The 21,568-nt window shown below is 37.3% G+C and overlaps 1 protein-coding gene across 2 annotated transcripts; it reads right to left on the minus strand.

Moving 5' to 3' along the window:
* Nucleotides 1–778: 778 nt before the first annotated feature.
* Nucleotides 779–20,994, minus strand: slc24a2b (solute carrier family 24 member 2b). 2 transcript variants are annotated; one of them, XM_089132475.1, is made up of 11 exons: nt 20,704–20,994; nt 19,606–19,836; nt 15,399–16,455; nt 6,906–6,944; nt 6,700–6,808; nt 6,525–6,599; nt 5,978–6,054; nt 4,909–5,046; nt 4,538–4,627; nt 2,273–2,439; nt 779–2,170 (listed from the first exon to the last, which is right to left on the minus strand). In XM_089132475.1, exons 3-11 carry the CDS (start codon nt 16,302–16,304, stop codon nt 1,921–1,923), a joined length of 1,851 nt encoding a protein of 616 aa, XP_088988601.1. In that variant the 5' UTR covers nt 16,305–16,455; nt 19,606–19,836; nt 20,704–20,994; the 3' UTR covers nt 779–1,920. The 2 variants fall into 2 exon arrangements, with proteins under 2 accessions (XP_088988601.1, XP_088988600.1); XM_089132474.1 differs by having other exon boundaries at nt 6,679–6,808.
* Between the last annotated feature and the right edge of the window lie 574 nt (nt 20,995–21,568).

A 21,568-nucleotide genomic window follows, 5' to 3' on the forward strand; every position in this document is an offset into this window, starting at 1 on the left:
GCGGTTTTGAGTAATGAAACAGGCTGGGAGTTTTTAAAAGCCTCAGGAATTTTTTGCAGGTGTTTAGAGTTAATTAGTTGATTCAGATGATTAGGTTAATAGCTCGTTTAAAGAACCTTTTCATGATATGCTAATTTTTTGAGAGGAATTTGGGGTTTTCATGAGCTGTATGCCAAAATCATCAGTATTAAAACAATAAAACACCTGAAATATTTCAGTTGGAGTGCAATGAATCTAAAATATATGAAAGTTGAATTTTTATCATTACATTATGGAAAATAATGAACTTTATCCCAATATGTTGTATTATGTAATTTTATATAATATTAAATGATTTAATATATTCTGTGGTACTGAAGGGGTTCGGTATTTATTGGTTAACCTCACAAACAAAGCTAAACCATCAGACAATAACATCAGCCAAAATTGTATGTTGTGTTTCACTGTCTCTAACGTGCTGAAGTAAAATTACAATGTAAGGTATGTTTTAATGGCTTTGCAATACAAGCATCATAACATTTGCAGCTAAATACATCACCATGGTACAGTTGGTACTATAAGCAGGGTTGAAGCTTTACATTGCCCTTATAAGCAAAACATGTGAGATAACATTATTTTAACAATGATTTACGGCAAGGACCATATCAACATCTCAAAAATCTGAAGCGAAAACTATGAATAACTTCCTCCAATGATTGTTTCACATGCGCCACAAAACAGCATTTAGGCTTAAATTGAAAATAATTCCCAAATAAAAAGAAATCCTCCCGCTTACATGTAGGTTTAGAAATCATTTTATTTGGTCCACCACTCATTTAAATATACAGAAATTATGAATGGATAGATACATTTGTATTTAACTAAGAATGAACTGCAAAGCTGTTGGGTGCTCCATTTCTTTAGTACTTTCACTTCCAAATTTCATCCCATCATCCAAAATTATCAGACAGGAATGAGAGATACTTAAAGAGTTCTGCAGAGTCCGGCGTACAAATCTACTTACACTGACACCGACTGGCAGCTCTGATAACAGTAGAGTCAATAAAAGTTCATGAACCCTGCTCAATGTTCTAGACAGAGGATGATGAAGAAGACCTGTAACTGTAACTGACTGTGAGAAGAGAGTGATAACTGGTTCTCCTCTACAAGCAGAGAATGTCTTGCACTATTCATCCATCCATTGGGTTTCGCCAAACAAATCACATCAAATTAAACATCAGTCCCAGAGAATAAGCATACAAAATATCACATTTACAAGTAGCATCATTAATGCGGTTGATTATACTCAATAGTGAGAGCGTTTCAAATCTGTGTCTGACACTGTTTATTTGCAGTTTTAGACTTCTGAAGACTACAAGTCTATTCAATAAATTATATGATATATTATACTCAGAATGAAAATAATCAGATAACGATCAGAAAGGACCAGCGTTCGGACAAAGCAACTATAGAGCTTTGTTTCTTCCTTCTTTCTCAAGTTATTGTGCAACACAAGGCTTATGATATCATGAGCTTTAAAGCACAGTACCAGGATCGTGATTTAGTTACTATTGCATCTTTGCACCAAAGGTCCTTTCCTGAGTCTGTAGACATTTCCCGCTGATGTGTGCCTCCCCATTGGATGTGGTGTCTCCTCGCTCTTAAAGTCCAGCCTCATCCTGCAGCATATTAAAAATGGCTAAAATCTACAGTACATCAAGTCACTATGTACTGCTTTTGAGAGTGCATGCAGAATATTGCACTACTTTCCCATAACAAACTACTGCTTGGAAAGCCCTGCTACTCAGACGTCAGTAGATATATAGATGCAGCGCCACAGCCCAGCTTCAGTGTTATAACTCGTATGCCCCGGAGTGCCTTCGGAGCAATAAAGGAGGGTCTGTTCCTGGAAAACGAACAACGGCGGGCGTGATAAAGGAATCAGATGGAGACAGGGCAGACGATAACCTTGTCCTCCAGCATCACGCTGACCACCAGAAACACAAAGTACAGCAAGAACATCAGGAAACCCAGCAGCTTGCTCATCCTCCACTTGCACACGGCGATGGAGATGATGACGAAGAGGAGCATGAGGAAGAGCAGAACGATGGCGCAGAACAGACCGTTGCTGCTCACGGTCACTGGAGCCATGTCGTTCAGGATTGCAAAGAGTAACCAAGGAAATGGCAGGCTGGAGACAGTGAACAGACACAGGGCCATGTATTAGATGCTTGTTTTAGGTAGGAGATGTAATAAAATGAGGATTATTGAGTTGATGATGAAGATCTCTCACCCCACAGTGATGTCAAATATGTTGGAGCCGACTGAGCTGGAGACGGCCATGTCGCCGAGACCTTTCCGGGCGACGATAACACTGGTGATGAGATCAGGGATGGAGGTACCAGCCGCTAGAATAGTTAGACCCATGATCTCCTCTGTTATTCCAATAGTCTCGCCAACCTGCAGGGAAAATTTGCATTGGGTGTTTAATGTGCTCAAATATTAACCACAGTTGATAACACTATGAAAGAATGAGCAACATCTGTCGTCAAGGAAATTAAGTGACAAAGACTTTCCTAAATTCATTTATTACTTTTTATTACTTTTACTTTTTATTATTTATTTCACTCTAGTAGCACTAGAGTTGGGTATCGTTTGAATTTGAACGATTCTGATTCCGATTCCGATTCCTTGTTTCGATTCCGGTTCCTAACGATTCTCGATTCCGATTCTTTTAAGAGGCAGGGTCAAAAAAGTTTAGCTAACCTTGCTAACCAACGGCCTTTCTGGAGGAAATAATCCTTTCTGAAGGAAATACTCCTTCTGTAAAAATACTCCTTTTGTCACAAATTTTGCATTTTGCAGAGATTTCGTTATTTTTAGAAAAGCGAAGCCACACTTTGGATCGCCGACGTAAGGTACTCATGTTCGACTCGCGTGGTTATGCCAACACTTCCGGTAGACGCTTCTTCGTTGGTGTTGTTCAGCGGTTTCTTCTTCCGCTCGGCGGACTGTGAATATCGAAACTAGGAGTCGAAATTTTAACTTTTGAACGATTCCGGGAAAAACGAAAAGTTAGTCTCGGTTCCAATCGATACTCGATTCTCGATACCCAACCCTAAGTAGCACTACAGAAAAATGTGGTAATTTGGCTGTTTTGGTGGGAATTATGGTTACCATGGTAAAGGCATCTGTGAAAAAATGCAAATAGAGTGGTGCGGGTATGATGTCACTTTGTAGGCCAGCCGGCAGTTCGCATCACACTGGTTTCCTCGAGAAAAACCCAAATAGGATTTTCCCACAGGCTTTTGGATTATCGCTAAAAACAAGCTCTGTGATCAACAAAAGTTTCACGTTTTGTCCACCAAGATAATTATCACAGATGAACACCACTTTTGAAGCCTAAATGTAGTCGCCAGAAGTAAAAAGCTAAAGGTAGGCGTTTAATCGCCTCAACAGCCTCTGTAGTCCCATTTAGCCGTTTGTTAGCAACCGCCTTTTACAAGACATGTGGAGTGGAGTAATATTGATGTATTTTATGTCGTGAAAGTGTCTTGAGCTTGTGTTCACCACAGACCATATTTCAGAAATTTAATCGAAACCTCATTCAAAAAAAAACATTGACCCAAAAGTGCTAAAATGCTAACTTGTTTTTGCTTTTCGGACTTTATAGGAGTGGGCGGAGCTAAAGAGCTATTTAGGAGCATCTCGACTCTCTGATTGGTGTAATTTTCTGTACCGCGTCATGCGTGATGTAGTTTTTCCACCTGGAATTCCACTGTTAAAGGGTAACTAAACCCCAAAACAACGTACTTTAGGAAATGATCTGTAAGACTGAGTTACCTTTTAAACACAATTTTAAAAATAAGCTGAAATAATATGGGCTGAAAGTGTTTATAAGTTATCGAGTCAAAATGCTCTCATCATTTACACACCCTCAAGTTTTTTCAAACCTGTATGAATCTCTTTCTTCTGCTGAACTCAAAAGAAGATACTCTGAAGAATGGCAACCAAACATTTGATGGGCCCCATTGACTTCCATAGCATGAAGAGAAAAAAAAAATACTTTTGATATCAATGGGGCCCATCAACCGTTTGGTTACCGACATTCTTCAGAATATCTTCTTTTGTGTGTTTTTGAGTGAAACACTGTTATAGTTGATTCACTGACTCACTACAGAGGGAGCTTATGCAGAGCTAGAGAACAGTTGCCATTGAAAATGACAAGAATAGTTAATTGGCTTTAGGATTTGTCTGGTTTTATTGTGCTGCTCTGAGTTACAGATTTAAAGCAGAGTGATAAGGTTAGATCAACCTTTTTGGACATACAGTATCCCTACAGTTTACTTTAGTTTATTAGTTTATAATAACGTGGATTTTGATAACCTTTTCGATAATAAGAGCAGCTTTAGCCTCTACGGATTATTTCCAGCTGTAAATAGGCATACATCAATAAAATGTGTACCTAATTTCAGAGTATATCTAACAGTAATTTAAATACATTGGAAAAAGAAAGGGCATTAGTACAGGACAGGAGTGTGTGAAGACATTGAGGTACCTGATGAGCCCACCACACCATCAGGTAGGAGAAAACAGCAATCCAACAAATAGATCCCAAAAAGGTAAAGGGGAAGAACTTTTTTGACGTCTATGGAAGAAAAGAGGACAGAAGGAAATTTAAGGAAGGGGTGTCATGCTATTCAAATATATATACTGTGTACATATAAACATATAAACACCAAGCAATCTGTTTGTTTGACAGTCTAAAATAGCAAGTGTTAGGGAATACTTCTTTTAGTAGCACTGACTATTGCACAGAAATTGCATGTTGCACCTATAAATACAATGACAGGATCTGCTGTGTGCTGTTATAAACAGCATTAAATCAGTTTCTCAAATGCAAAAATAGAAAATGCTATTCGATCATACATCTCTGCGGACATCTGGCAGTGACAGCCACAATGGAAAGACGATGGGTAAGATTAAGAGGTATGTTGCTTGCTTTCTCGGTGTGTCTGGCCATGCCAAGCTCAGAGGCTGGTCTTCATCCTCTTCCTCCTCCTCAGGCTAAAAAAACACAAAAACACTGATGTTAGTAAGTTGCCGGTGAAATATTAGTATAGAGGGTATGCATTGACGTCACTTTCCTGGCAGAATACGCCCCCCTCAGGCGGACTGAGTGGGAAAAGAGCTGTTGCGTGGATTTAATAGGGGATTTAATAGGGGAAACTTTAATAGTAAAACAAACGATTATCGATGTTGGACTCGATACAGTGTTCCTTACACTTTACCTAAGATCCAGTGATCCATGGATATTGACATGCAGCCAGGAATCGTGTTTCCTGACATTTATATGTGCCTGATTTAGACGCTGGGGAAATACATTAAGGAAATTTACGTGTGAACGCTTTATATAAATGCAATATTGGTAGGTCTAAATCCGGCTGATCACTTACATCAATGTTATATATCCAGCCCCTAAAACTTGTATATTTTGTCCGTGTTTATTTAAAAAACATCAAATTATGCAGAATATCCGATGGTAAAGTTGTCAATACAATATATAACAATACAAAATTTAGGGTATGATTCAGCATATTGAGAAAAAACAACTAACTGCAAATCCATGTTTCGCTGCTTGCCAGTTGTTTCTGTGAATTGCAGCGATCCATTTGCTTCTGAGGTTTCGGCAGTCTGTAAAAATATACCTCAAATTTCTTGTCAAATCCAGTTTTTACAGTTAATCGCAAAGCTCTTTCCCATATTGGATATGTTTTGTGTGTTTTTCGCGGCATTCACGCTGAAAACAAATGCTGCCGCTCAGTCTTTTTGCCACTCAGTGGGCGTAACTGGAGTCACTCCAGCCGACGGTGACGTCACGCGCATACTCTCTATTTGAATCTTAGGGGTTTAGATATATTAAAAATTGAAAGGGAGTATGCTGAACGTGTCTGAGGTGATCTGGTCGTGTTTAGATTATTGGGAATGATGACATCACCTCTGCTCCAATGCTGCCATTCATGGGCGGAGTGACTTCTACCTCCACGTTACTGCTGTTGGGAAGGTTCTTATCGGCTAGAGAATAAAGCAACAGGAATCTCAATTTAGTCATTTGAAATCTTATTTTAATATTACACTATGTAATAATGTGATTTAAGCACTAACCCCAGCACTATCAGCAGATTTGAAATGCTTTTGACAAATATTTACTAATCATTGTGTAGTTGTAGGCTGTGGCACAATAGGAAGGAGATTTAAAAAAAAAAAAAAAAAATGTTGCTGCTGATATTTATTGTGCACAATTCATTGCAAACTGCAAGTTTCCAAAGAAAAAAATACTTGTCTTTATAGTATTCTTTTAGAAGTTCTGCATCAGGAATTACTTTTTGGCACCATATCAACAATCACTTTTTTTTGGGGGGGGGGGGGGGGGGATTTTTCACTTTTCCATGGATGAATGGCCAACCCTTCTGTGATCATCCAGATTTTACACAAAATTGTTACAAGTGTTACACGTTGAATTTTAACAAAACATTTAAACTCACCAACACCATTTGCCTCATCTTCTCCCTTTTTTCTTGCGATCTTGTGTAGAATTGATGCCTTCTCCTTGAACTTCCCTGAAGTTTATTATTTAATTAATAAGACTACAAATCTACAAAATGGGTCAATATGTGTGCATATTTGTAAATGTATTACCATCACTGAGAGGCACATTACCGTCACTGAGAGGATCGAGTGTGTGAATCATTAGTTGGAAAATGCTGTTTCTCATGAGAGTGTTGTGGAGGGAGGCGGAGCTTCCTCCTCTCTGGAGGCGGGGTTTAGCCTATAGGGAAAAAAGGAGAAGAAATATCGTCAGATATATCTAATAGTAGTGTCTATTGTTACCAAAATTATGCTGAAAAGCGGATGTTGATACTTACAGAAAGTTTATTTTCTTCATCGACTACTTCAGTCATAACCTTGAGAGAAAAAAAGAGAAAAACAGAACTCATTGAATTGAAAAAGTAGTTTCTTATCAAAAAGAGTAGGGAGGGAGGGTTGTCAAATTAACAATTAGTTTAGACCTAAAATACATATTCTTAAATAGATAGTTAAATTGTAGGCTCCTCCTACAAACAGCAACATCTCCAGCATTAAATGGATCTAGACTATATTAGTAGAAATGTTAGCAGCAATGGTATTCTAATCTCCATTTCAAGTTTAATTGTATATATATATATATATATATATATATATATACACACATGCATACACACAAACATAAGATTTAAAAAATGCATCTTCAATGCTCATCAAGTCAGCATTTTTTTAATAAAAAAAATTGTACATTACAATTCAAATTACTGTGTTATATTTTAATATTTTAAAATGTAATTTATTCATGTAATTGCAAAGCTGACTTTTCAGCATCATTACTCCAGTCTTCAGTGTCACACACTCTGATATTATTATTATCATCATGATTAACAATGTTAAAAATAGTTGTGGTGCTAAACATTTTTGTGGAAACGGATGCATTATTATTATTATTATACTAATCTAAATATATACCACAAAACTTAGTTAAAAAAATGTAATTAGTTTAAGCATTATTTTTTTTATAACGATTCAAGATCCTAGTGGGGTGTGTATTTTTAAGTAATGATAATAAATAATAAAAGTAGCAATATTTTAACCATTAACTATACAGTATATGACCAGTACATATGGCACTACATACAAACAAAATGTATAAATAGAACTGGACTCCCTCATGACCTTAAAAAAAACTGAACAAAAACAAAGAGGGCTTTTAAGGCCATGCACCTTTAAAATAGATCAGATCAATCTGTCAACGTGTAGGTAACCAAGAATATGATAAGCCGTTACACAGAAGAGCTAAAAACAGCTAAGACCTGCTGTAGTTCTGGTCCTCTGCCTCTACATGACCCTAAATAGCACTCTATTGTATAAGAAGACATAACATAGCATTTTGACCAGCCATCCAAAATACCATCAATAACAGTTTCAAAAGACACCACTAAAACCAAAATCTCAATATCACTCCTTAAAAAATTCAGGCTCGAAATCTCATACAGATGTGGCCTCTGGCATTACATCCTTCCAAACAAAAAAGTACTGCATTTAATACTATATACAATAAATATGTAGTAAGTCAACCATATAATACTACACTAAAACTTGAGAGGAAAGGCGATTTTTTTTAAAATATTATATTATAGAAATGAATTTTATTCATATTTATATATACAAATTGTATTAAAGTTTTTATAATATAAATTATAGAATGAATAATATAATTTTAGCCAAAAAAGTCAGATTTTTTTTTTTTTGGAACTTTCATAAGAGAGAATTAAATTTAGTTAAAACATTTTAAATACATATACACTTTACAATAATACTTTACTTTCCCAAATGAGTTTCAGATGTGAAAGCTCTTCTCCTAAAGGGTTTAAATAAGCTGTACTGAAATAAGCAGTTGCCCAGTGGGGTGGCAGCAGCAGCACAGTGTCCTCGTGAGAAAATGAGTTGGCTCCGCAGAGACACACGAGCAGCCTTAATTAAGCCTAATCAGCCCAGTAGAACATAGAGGGCTTAAGCACGTTTCGCTTGTGATTAGCGGGCCCTGCCATTTGCTCGCTGTTCGTGCTCCTCCGTCCCCAGCTTTGGTCTTTCTGCAGGTGAAAGATAAGCTCCGAGCGATGCCTGTGGAAATAGGGCTGAGCTCAGTGTGCTCAGCAAGCTTTAAAGCAGAGGTCAGCCAACAGGAGACATTAACGGACGTCCTGCTGTTAGGCCAACACTGAGTTAAGGCCGTTCGCGGCAAGAATGAAAATTATATTAGCGTTGTGTTTATTCATACCTGCAGCTCACAGTCAGATGGATTCTGATTGGCCGTCAAAAAAAAAATGCGATTCCAAAAATATAATTTCCCTCCGTCGATCATTTATTAGCCTATTGTTATAGTTGTGGCGTGGACTTCGCTATTCTCATATAACGTTAATTTTAGTTATCATTCTTGAAGGCGATATTTTACCACCTATTACTTCAGGTTATTAAAATACTCTTCACACTAAGACAAAATGTCTCCTATCCTCCCCTAGGAATCCAAAATAGTTCTTCGTTTGAATTAATCGCTACGAAAACCGTGTTTTCGAATCTGTATTTTTAAAAGTTTAGCGCAGATACTTGTGCACATTCACGTTGTAAAACTCATTAAAAAAAGCAATCTTGTGAACATCCTTATTTTACAACTTTATCAAGCTCAGTTAAAATGACTGGTGTAGCAAACACCAAATCATTTTTTGAAATAGTATATATTTTACTGCATTTCTTTTACAAAGTAGCACATTGCAGAGACTGTCCCCATTCATCACAAAGGCAGTTGCATGAATATGCGATTCAAAATCATCTTTGCCCTGACTTTTTTTTTTAAGCTTGAATCATAAATCACTGCAGATTTGCAGGTAAAAAAAGTTGCAGGAAAATTACAGTACTGATACTGATGGGCTGATGGCACCACCGCAACATGCACATTTTTAGCGACTAGCTGAGATGTGAAAGGCAGAGGACTGGAAAAAAATATAAGTCCATTTCATGTTTTTAAGAGTCGTCCACAAAGGAAAAGAATCAACCTTGTTGAAGAGCTACCATATAAAATGATTTCTAGATGTTTCACCAGTCACGCACACAATACGCATCAGCTGGATGACCTGTCGACATCACGTGAAAATGTTAGAAAATAAACAACTGACCTTGTGAAACCTTAAATTCTGAAAACTTTATGCATGACTAAAAATGGATTCATTGTGGAGGTAAAAAACAAACAAACATTGCAAAGCCAAAGCACATTTAACAAATGTTATATAACTTTGTCATTGTATTTGGCATGTCAAGTACCCTTACACAAGGCACAGATGCTGCTGAAATTGAAGTCAACGGGATCAAGGCCAGTCTTATCAAGAGCAGCATAATGACATTTGCAGAGTAACAGTTTTAGCAATTAGCTGGATCCATGCAATGTCACCATTACAGTACTATATATAGTACTGCAAGCAAGCACTATATGAAGAGTTCAGATGCAAAAGCCTCTAAATGCCATTTGAAATTTTCTTCTTTAATGATGATTTTTAGCAAACTTGTATATTTAAGTTCAGTAATTTCACTTAAATAACAATTAATAGGTAATTATCATTGCCATTTAAGTGAAATTACTGAACTTAAATATACAAGTTTGATAAAAATCATCATTAAAGAAGAAAATTTCAAATGGCATTTAGAGGCTTTTGCATCTGAACTCTTCATATATATATATATATATATATTTCCAAATTCCCAAATTATTTAAAAGACTAAACCTACTGTAATTAAACAGCAACATGACATCATGACTTTTGCGTAAACTTTCAAGTCAAGTGGCTTGTTATCTATACGCATTTTGAGCTATCCGCGTGTATCCATGTGTATGCGTGTAAGTCTACGCCATTAATGTCCGAGTGATTCCGAGTGTATGTACACGCCATTAAATGTCCGAGCGAAACGAAGCAAAATGTAGATCTACATCTGGGGAGCGATATTTTTTTTCCTAGGATGGTAGGGGAACACTCACACACATAAAGCTATTAACCCCAGTGACAGGTAGGTTTAGGGACAGGGTTGAGGTAGGTCATATATTTATACATACAGTAATAACGTTAAGTCAACGGCATTCATGAACACGCTGAAAAGCGATTATGCGTGTTGATAGCACGCCAAAAATGGAAATACAAATTGGCACAATTTCATGAGATCAGTCTAAACTTTAAGTAACTGCACCAGACTGCATCAGTCAGTATAACAATGGATATATAGACTGTCCTTTACATTAGTCCGTTCCCATTAGTCTCCTGGCCTGATGCCTTTACTAATGAAGATAATGCGGCATGATGTAACAAAGACACTGGAGATGCTGAATCATCTTTGTTTCAAAAGATCCAATTGGGCTCAATTCTGCAACTGTTTTTGCACACATCTGTGAAAAACCCAGACAGACAGACTGTTTACAAGGTCGATAATCTTGTGGAGATCATTTCAGAGTTGACATGGGTCAACTTGAATTGCCTCTATAGTGTCTCTCAACAAGGGTCCTGTAGTTAACCAGAGAAGGCAGGTGAGCACACTAAAGAGGCTTAAGGTGACAGGTAACCAATTTTAGAGACAGATGCATTTAAGGATTCGCAAATTACCTCACACAACAATTGACACCTTCTCACACTGTCCCCTCTTTACTTTTCAGCACTTAGAATTATAACATACTACATAACTAGAAAATCAAATGCACTACTTGTTTTTTATAAGTCAGAGGGCACTTTGAATAGTATACAACACCACAAAATGAATTACGAAACCAATTTGGCAATGACTTTTAATAACTATGCACTGTTTTCTCAAGAAGTGTTTGTATTATTTTTAACTTTAATCACTTAAAATGCATACTAAATCATTTAAAAGGATCCATAGTGGCGCAGCACGGTGTAATTATTAATGATTAAAAACTGTCTATTGTAGGACGTTCCCTATTCCCTCAAAAGTCTTCTTCAGAAGGGAGGTCACTTCCCTAAGCACTAAGAGTCTTTTTACTTTGGTTGGCGTCACCCTGAACTAAGCAGTTGATTTGGGATTACAAAGGATTTCAGGTAGGGAGTCATAAACTTCAAACAGCGATGAAGATATCCGCCACGTTTCTGAACTTACATTACACACTAACAGATACAAAGGTCTTAGAAAGATATCTGATATCGTGATTCAAAAACCTGCTGCTTTCCCACAATACTCTATATTTGAGTCCTGTTTAAAAAAGAACAGGACACCTGTCTATACTTAGCAGTACTAAAAGGATCACGTCTTATTGGATTAACCCGAGCTTCGGCTAAAGGAGCAAAGAGCACATGTCCCAACTGCCCTATACCAACCCCCTGACTATTCATTTTAATTTTAGAAGTCTTTCTAAACCAAAGCCATTTTTCATTCCAATCCAGAAGGGTGAAAATCATTTGTAAAGTGCCTACCTGTCAAATCAATTCTGAATGAAAAGTGGGAAACAACAAGCTTTCTGGAATCATATTCCCAACGTACTGAGATGACATTCCTACATTTAAAAAGCAATCTACCAACAAAGAGCCATCTAACACTAATGAATGTGGGTTTGTATAGATAACATGCTACTAACGGTTCTTAAAAGTAATGTAAATGGCCCTGAAGCATTTCTAAGAAGCCTATCAAAGCAGCGCGGTAGCCTGATTCACCTGTGTTCCATATGTGGGACAAACTGCATCTGCAAACAACAAATCCGACTCCAGCTGTTGGACAAGATACAAACGACAGCTTTAAACCTTAACTGGCTTCATATGGGCCTAAACTAGATCAAAAATACATTTCACTAAACTGATATATCCAGAGTCATGTTAATTTGACAATGCATGGCATACAATCATAAATTATTCATATAGTTGTGAGTTAATACAGTGGCCACAAAACCATTTTTTGGTGCATTAGTGACTTCTGCATATAAATTTGCCTTTTATAAACTGTATTTATACAGTATATGTGGCTAATTGGTCTTGTCCAATTCAAAGAATTGTAATAGAATCAAGATCTACAGGAAATATAAAAATCAGCTGCACATACTGTGTAGATATGTGCTTATTAATAATGCGTATTTGATAGAGAAATAACTCCACCCAGTTGTTGTTTGCAGTGTTTTTCCTATAATGGACTCATAATATACCCACACACACACACGAAACATTTGAACAGTTCAGTAAACAGTTGATGTGAATCTCTAGATGTTTTGCTCTGTATTATTATTATGACCTAACCACTATTTTTATATTTTTTTCCCCAGTAAAAAAATCTATACATTTTAAAACAAGATTGCAAAAACTGCTGTTAATATATCTTTATTGTAAGTTTATTGATCTTACCGTGCTGGCAAGTTTAGTTTAAACACATTAATACAACATTTTGTGAGGTTTATGCTTAAAACCAAAAATTCTTCCTCGGTTATAACTGGTTTTATTGACGCCTCTAAGGCTTTTGATAGAGTTAATAAGACAAGAGGTGTGCTAATATAGCATACTAAGAATTTTGGTAAATTGGTGCAGTAATCAGAGTATGACAATAAAATGGGGTAATAATTGTGTCTCAGGAAATTAAACATGGCAGGGAGATCTACTCTCACCAGCCCTTTTTAACGTTTATATTAATGAATTGTCAGAACAATTAAGTGAATGTAAGACTTGATGTATGCTTGGTAATTTCTTAATCAGTCATCTTACTTACTGATGATTTGGTCATTTCTTCTATGAGTAGTACTAGCTTTTAACAGCTGTTAAATATATATTCTGAATATCGGATTAAATATGATGTTAAATATAATGCAAAAAAACATTGTTTCCATGATATGTAGAACTAACAGGGATAGGGGTACTAAATGTATGCACTAAAACAAAATATGAGGGGCATATCATTAAAGGGATACTCCACTTTTTTGGGAAATAGGCTCATTTTACCACTCCCCCAGAGTTAAACAGTTGAGTTTTACCATTTTCGAATCATTACAGTCGATTTTCTGATATTTAGAAGAATATCAGTACCGTAAACAGACAGTTTCTGGTCTCATTGACTTCCATAGTAGGAAAAAAGTATACTATGGAAGTCAATGAGACCAAAAACTGTCTGGTTACGGTACTGATATTCTTCTAAATATCAGAAAATCGGCTGAAATGATTTGAAAACGGTAAAACCCAACTGTTTAACTCTGAGGGAGTTGTAAAATGAGCCTATTTCCAAAAAAACTGCATCCCTTTAATGATGAAATTTGTGATGATTAAGATATGTATAGGCAGCATTGTAAGTTATATGCCCAAGCTAATATGTTGGTGAGAATTTTGTATGTGTGTCCAGATCAGGTTAAGATAACCCTTTTTAGAGCAAATTACTTCTTTGTATGCTGCTCCTTTGTGGGTTAAGTTTAAAAAAGTGAGCCTATGTTTATTTGTTGGCTGGATAATGCTATTATTATGCTGTTGTCAAAACCTATAGGCAAAGTGTGGTGCAATACCAGTGAGTCACCTATTAAATGTTTTGTATTGTATGTAATTTTTTTTTAGATATTTTAAATATTAGATATTATTTCACTGCAAAACAAGACTGATTGCCACAAAACCAACCCTAAGAAGTCTCTGAGGTAATATCAACAAAGTTAATTGACCCAAGAAAATACAAATATAGATATCCATCCCTCGTGAGATGTCTGGCTGCTAAAAGGCTTTTTAGATTTTTACCAAATTTCTTCCTTTATACTTCCATCTTGCCTCATCTCTACTACTCTTGGTCTATTTTTCTGCTGTCTGTCCCTGTTGGTACCACATGGGTGCTGGACTTACTCAGCTGATTGTGTACTCAGAGCAGTGTTGTCTGCTTTGTCCAGGTGACACCTGATAGAAAGCCTAATCCGGCTCAGAGAGGTGATAAAACTGTCAGTGTTCTTTTTATTGGGAACGCTAATTCTCAGCCAATATTTGCGTTCAACTCCCATTGCTGCTGCAATCATCTCCTTAGTTCTGTTGTAACTGCTCAACAACCCTAGGAATTCATGAAATCCACCATAAAAACCAATGAGCATCGGCTCCTCGCTACATTCACATAGGGTAAATCGGTGTTTCTCAACTGGTGGGTCACGGCCAAAAGTGGGTCGCAAGACTTTTATTTTGAAAGACTTGTGTTTAAGCTGTGTTGACACTTCTTTTTCTCAGATGGATAGCCTGAGAAAAATGAGTTAATGGCTTAATGACCATGGGAAAATGTGGGTCCCATGGCCAAACCAGTTGAGAACCACTGCCGTAGATGTTGCCATGTCTTTCATTCTATTGGTTTCCTGAATGTGCATAAAAGATGCAAATCAACATACTGCCTTTAAAAAAAGAAACTATTTATTTTTATTTAACATGTTCACTGGCAAAAGCATGGAAATATAGTTTTACCTTCCACCTCTTATTATACCCATCCATCATATATATTTTTTTAATACCATCACCATTGTCTCTTTGGGGGCATAAGTGCTTATTCCAAAGTGTCGCTATTGCACAATAGTGTCTTTTAGAGCAAAGTTATAGTTAAATACTAGTTATAGCACATCAAATCCATCTTCATAATATACCAGTGGTTCTCAACCTTTTTGACTTAAATGCCCCCGCTGTAAATAATATAAACTTTATCTACTTTATATATGTTTGCTGAGCCCCGCTGGTTAAGAACCACAGTGATATACTGTTTCCTAACAGGAGTGGAAGGAGAGACATCTGTAACTCACATCCACTGAATACCTCTTTGACCTGGAAAGCAAATAATTCATCTGGAGTGATGCAACTCACCTTAGGAGCTTCAATGTCGTCCACTTGATTCCTGAGTAGTTTAGTCTTTATCAAAGTCTCTACGGACACGTTGTACTTCATAAATGTGACATAGGAAGCATAACAGCCCAACAGCGCAATGCTCTCAAAATAGGTAATGTGGTTATCCAGGAAGAAGACGATCAGCATAATAAGTCCAATGATATAAAAGGTGACATCTCTAAACAGAGGCCACCAAGTGAGGTTGAGAATTTCACGTGAAAACAGAGCGCACATCCCGATCACGAACAAGATGTTGAAGACAGCAGAACCCACAATGGTCCCGATGCCCACGTTGCTGTGTGAGACGAACACCCCGATCACAGAGGTGAAGAGCTCGGGTGCGGAGCCTCCAGCGGCCATGAAGGTGGCGCCCGCCACGTCGTCCGAGATCTCCAGTTTTTCTGTGATCACGGTGAGGGCGGGAACGAAGAACTCGTCGCACACGATAGCGAGGGCGACGAACATGTAGATCATGCCGAACATATGCAGCGAGACAGCACCCTGCCTCCTCTGCTCCAGTGTGAACAGATCCTCAGGGTAGTCGCCCTGGCTGTGTTCGTCGGTTGAGGCCATGGCGATGGGCGTATCCGCTGAAACGTTATGCTCTTCTTTGGAAGACAGGACAGTTCTGTGTGGCACTGGCTCTGCAAGTCCCTCATGGTTGGCGAAAGAGGTGAGTGGCATCCATCTCGGGAACGGGCCCAAAGTGAGGGTAAAGGCACTCCAGGACAGGAACAATGTGAGGGCAGAGAGGCTCAGGATAAAACCAAAAATCCGTGAAGGGCGTAGTTTCCTCCTGACGTGCTGCAATCGGTGGCGCTTGCTGTTCCGCTCCAGAGGGGTGCAATCTGACCCCAGTTTGATGCTGGGGAATGTGGGATCCATTGTTGACGGGCAGCTCGGGGGTCCGGTGGTCCGAAGTCTATGGAGTGCCGGTCATGGTTACACTCCGACTCTACTTAAACCTGACAGGAACAATGTACTCCCCGATTCCTCGTAGGGTCCAGAATCTCTAATGGTTTCCTCATAATAATCTCTGAAACACAACATAATGCAAAAGTGTGTGTGAGAGAAAGATTATTATTTTGGACAAATATCATAATTACCAGTCAGTGATACTAAAATATAACATTTTAGTATGACTGAATGGCATGAATATTCATTTTAAAGGCACTTTTTTGGGGAAATGGGCACATTTTACCACTCCCCCAGAGTTAAACAGTTGGGTTTTACCGTTTTCGAATCCATTCAGCCGATTTTCTGATATTTAGAAGAATATCAGTAACCAGACAGTTTCTGGTCTCATTGAGTAGTATATTTTTTTTCCTACTATGGAAGTCAATGAGACCAGAAACTGTCTGGTTACTGATATTCTTCTAAATATCAGAAAATCGGCTGAATGGATTTGAAAACGGTAAAACCCAACTGTTTAACTCTGGGGGAGTGGTAAAATGAGCCTATTTCCAAAAAAAGTGGAGTATCCCTTTAAGTAGGATACATTTAAGTAGGATTAACATAACAGATGCTTTCCACAGCCAATCAGGTATCTGGCTGTCACCTGGCTGTTAGCTATTAACTTCTACATCTGCATCTGTCTTTGCTAGGGATGCACCAATTTGAAAATTTTGGCCGATACCGATAACCAATAATTTTTTATATTTGAAAGCCGATAACCGATACATCGGCCGATAAACTTAAATCTAAATTTTTATCTAATTTTGAGAGCCTGATTACAAAAACAAAAGTCTCACAATTAAATCCACGTCCCAAGCGCACAATTATAATGATGTTCTCATTATAGTGTTGTATAGCCGATATGACAGTTGTCCCGAACCATATTTTCATTTTTTGAAGAGATTTCAATCATATTTCAAGAAATTCAAAAACATAAACAGTTCTCAACAAGTGTCTCAGCTGAAGGGAATAATACATTATTTATCGGTTTTAATATATCGGCCACGATTTCTTAGCAGGCCGATAACGATAACATTAAAAATGAACATATATCGGCCGATACCGATATGCTGGCCGATATATCGTGCATCCCTAGTCTTTGCAGTAAATCTAGCAACATTTTTAATACTACAGGTTCACTAATCAATGATGGAAAAGACAGATGCTGTGGTTTTGGTTTGGCACACAAGCTCTCTTTCGCAGTATAATAGTGCGCTGTAGATCTACAGTAATCGGTGTGGACTGGACTGTCAACAGAGCAACAGAGAGCTTAACTTTTCTCACCTCACTTCCTACTGTAACTTTGAATAATTTAAATGATGTCAATGCTTTGGCGATAGACCATTTTTATCTTCCCATAGTTTCACAGTTCAAAACTAATTTGCCATGTTAATTGCCATGTTGTAAGAAAGCAACATGCACTTGTTAGCTTTGTCCACCAGATCTGACTTAAAGGGATACTCTTTATTTGGGGAAATAGGCTCATTTTACAACTCCCTCAGGGTTAAATTGTTTGAGTTTTACCGTTTTCTAATCCATCCAGCCAATTTTGACATTCATAGTAGGAAAAAAATATATACTATGGAAGTCAATGAGACCAGAAACTGTCTGGTTACTGATAGTCTTCTAAATATCAGAAAATCGTCTGAATGGATTCGAAAATGGTAAAACTCAACTGTTTAACTCTGGGGGAGATGTAAATTGAGCCTATCCCCTAAAAAAAGTGGACTATCCCTTTAAGTACAAATTTACATTTATTCATTTAGCTGACGTTTTTATCCAAAGCAACTTACAATTGCTATATATGTCAGAGGTCGCACGTCTCTGGAGCAACTAGGGGTTAAATGTCTTGCTCAGGGACACATTGGTGTCTCACAGTGGATTCGAACCCGGGTCTCTCACACCAAAGGCATGCATCTTATACAAATGTCAGAATGATTCAGTCATATTGGTCTTGAATAAAACCAATTCATTTACATGTTAGGACATATTTTCACATGCATATCATTAAACCACAAAGCCATCCAACAGGTCATGAAAAGGTCACTTTAGATCACCCTGATACTGTATATCAAATTATATTAGACACCTCACAAGTTATCGGTTCTCCTTTTCGGAGCCCTATATAGGCTACCACGTGAGTCCTAAAATAGAATCCAATCACATGAGATTACCAATCTAAAACAGTCTAAACCATTGAATGATATGACCGTTATTTACAGTTAACATTGCCAATAATTCAGCTCTGTAGTGTCTGTAAATCAAAAATGTAACAATCACAGTGTGCAGCCACTTTTGTTCTGATCTGAATAGGTTACAGGAGGACATGTGCTAATGTGCTTTAAACCAATATATAACCACTATAATCTGGCAGACAGGTCCTGTACTCACACAATGCAGACAACTTATAAAGTAATACCTCATTCACACATGAGATATTAATCCAAGCAAAATAAGTGTTGCATGGCTTATTTCATTAGCAATATCAACAATAAGATTATATATATAGTTATATTTATTATAGAAAAAAAAATCTATATTTCTATTATAAATAATTAAAATCAACTAATAATAATAATAATAATAATTTAAATCTAAAAATGATCAAATTAAGCCATTTTTCCACCAAGTAATATAGCTCTGTAGAAAGATGTACAGCTTCAGCATGACTCATCCAAGTCAGAACAATAATTCATATTTTAACCATTAAGAACTCATTGGCATTTTTATGAATTAATAGCTTTCAAATTTTAAAACTCCTGGCTGCTTCCTCTGTTGAGTCCATCTGTCAAGTTAAGGATTTAATCGGATCTATAGGCCACTGTTATCCTGATTTACACAGCCTTTACTTTTACCCTAACTCACAGTATATCCCAGTACATTCTGTATCACACACTCTTATACATATGCTTAATCAGTAATCATATCTGCATGATATGAATATTAAGAAACAAATCAGTAAATGCACGAGCACAGTAAAAGCACACCACTTGCATCGGTGACCTTGATTTAAAGACATATTTATAGAAAATCTCCAAGTTGAATAGAATAAATAATCATCCCACCATTTCACATTAATTTAATAGAATTACATTAAGTCTTTCTTTGCATTTTTGCATCGGGCTTATAGATCATATACACTTACATGAAAAACTCGTCATTAAGAAATAATAAAAACACAAACACAGAACATGCCAAATGCTAGAATACCACTATTAAATAATACATTTACCTTCACATCTGGTGGTTTACTGTGTATGTGTATGGTGAACCTCTCAGAAGAATCCCACAGACTTATGGACACCACTTGCTGTTTCACTGTCATGGATCAAGAATGCTGCTACTGCTGCCACAGGTTAAAGGGGAGGTCTGATCTTTCCTCTCTCGCTCCCTCCCCCAACTCACTCTCTCCTTCCTTGTCCCATCCCTTACCCATTCGTTCTGTCATTGCCAAGTTGGGAACCTGCAATGGTGTAAAGAACACATATTGTGTCAATGGGCAATTTTTTAAAGCGCAAATATTCCACATACTCTCAATCAATATGAGATGATAAAATGCATGACATAAAACAATTAGCACAATCTTTGTTGAATAATGTAAGCACTTGTTGTGTTACACTTTATACTTTGACATGATACTTTGAATTATAAATGTTAGCAGTTGGAGAAGTAGGTTGCATGGATAAAAAACATTATATTTTGCGAGGCTTATATGATATTTTCCCCAATTATACAGTATGAACATCTTTTCTTTCTCTGTGTTCAAGTACTAGTCTAAAATAGTCATCTTTAGCTATGATCTCACTCTTGAGTGGTCATCTGTGTTGCAGGGTTAAGATTACCTTTAGCCACTCTCTTAAGACATGGCAAATGTTATGAAATCTCTACACCTCTCCCCTCCCACTCCATCCCTCGCTTTCAGCTAAACCAAGGGCCTGTTCCCAGACAGATGCATGTCAGCGATCTCCACACGCAAGGGCAAGAGATACGCCAATACCATCCTGAGTCCTGAAGCAGCTGTAACCCATCCCACTCTTGCTGGACCTAAAGCTGTCATCCAGCCCCATAGATTGAAGCCATAGATTAATGCATCTTTGTGAGGAGAAGATTAGGCCTGTAAGGCCAGAGCTTTCTCTAGGCTTTAAATAGCATGTGAGCGCAGCATTCTGGATGCAGCTGAACCTGACCCTGCCCTGCATAGAGGACATTTCAGCTTAACTATTGACTAATTCCACCTCCAATCAACCACACAATCTTCCAGGAAATGGCCCAGGAGTCTGGTCCTTGCAGTTACATGGAAAATCATGTAGAGTGTGCAAACACATCTGACCTGTGGCTAACTCTGTTGTGCAGGGTGAAACATCCTCCTTCTGCGGTTCTTGATGCTCTGGAGATTCACACTACACTGTACAAACACAGCAGTTTAATTTAGTTTGCCCGTGGTTGGTTTAGGATGGCATGGTATAGGCCTACATACAATGTTATAATTATATTTTACACTCATTAGTTGGTGACAAGAAGTCACCATGAAGTCAGAATGACCATTTTTATTTTTTTTATAGAACATTGCAGCACTTATGTAAAATGAAAATAATTATTCCCTTGCAACAACATCCCTTATCTTCTCTTGTTTTTACTGGCGAAGAGTGAGACAACCTGTCACTCATATGACATCACAGCAATAGCAAACAACAACTATCCAATAATCCAATCAATTCCTGCTAAACAAAATGAAGTCCAGCCCTTTTTAATTTTTTTTCTTGTTCAAGATGCAAGTAAATGCATCACAATCCTCCTGAATTCAGTGATGAAACAGTGAACTCTGACCCCAGCTCTGTGTCTACGAAGATGAAGCCATAACCACAAATATAATAAAGCCGCATGTGTCTTTTTTTAGTAACTAGGGTCAATAATCATACAATCACAGTTATAAAGACACATACAAAAATGCAAAAAAAACATGAGTGAATATAAAAATATGAATTAGTGAATAGATTAAAAATCAGCGTTCACGTCATTCCTCGTGTCTTCATAAGTAAAGAAAAGAATTCTGGTTACTTAGCAGCAAAAACGCTAATTACTTTCTTATTTTCGAACGCGACTTTCTTACAGTGAGTGGCTCATGGTGTTGAATGAATGACACTAATATAGGTGTCATGTCCGTCCACCTTATTTTTTTTCGTAAAAGCAGACTT

Source organism: Pimephales promelas, chromosome 6, assembly GCF_988280905.1.
Source record: "Pimephales promelas chromosome 6, fPimPro1.hap1.1, whole genome shotgun sequence".
NCBI classification, from domain to species: Eukaryota; Metazoa; Chordata; class Actinopteri; order Cypriniformes; family Leuciscidae; genus Pimephales; species Pimephales promelas.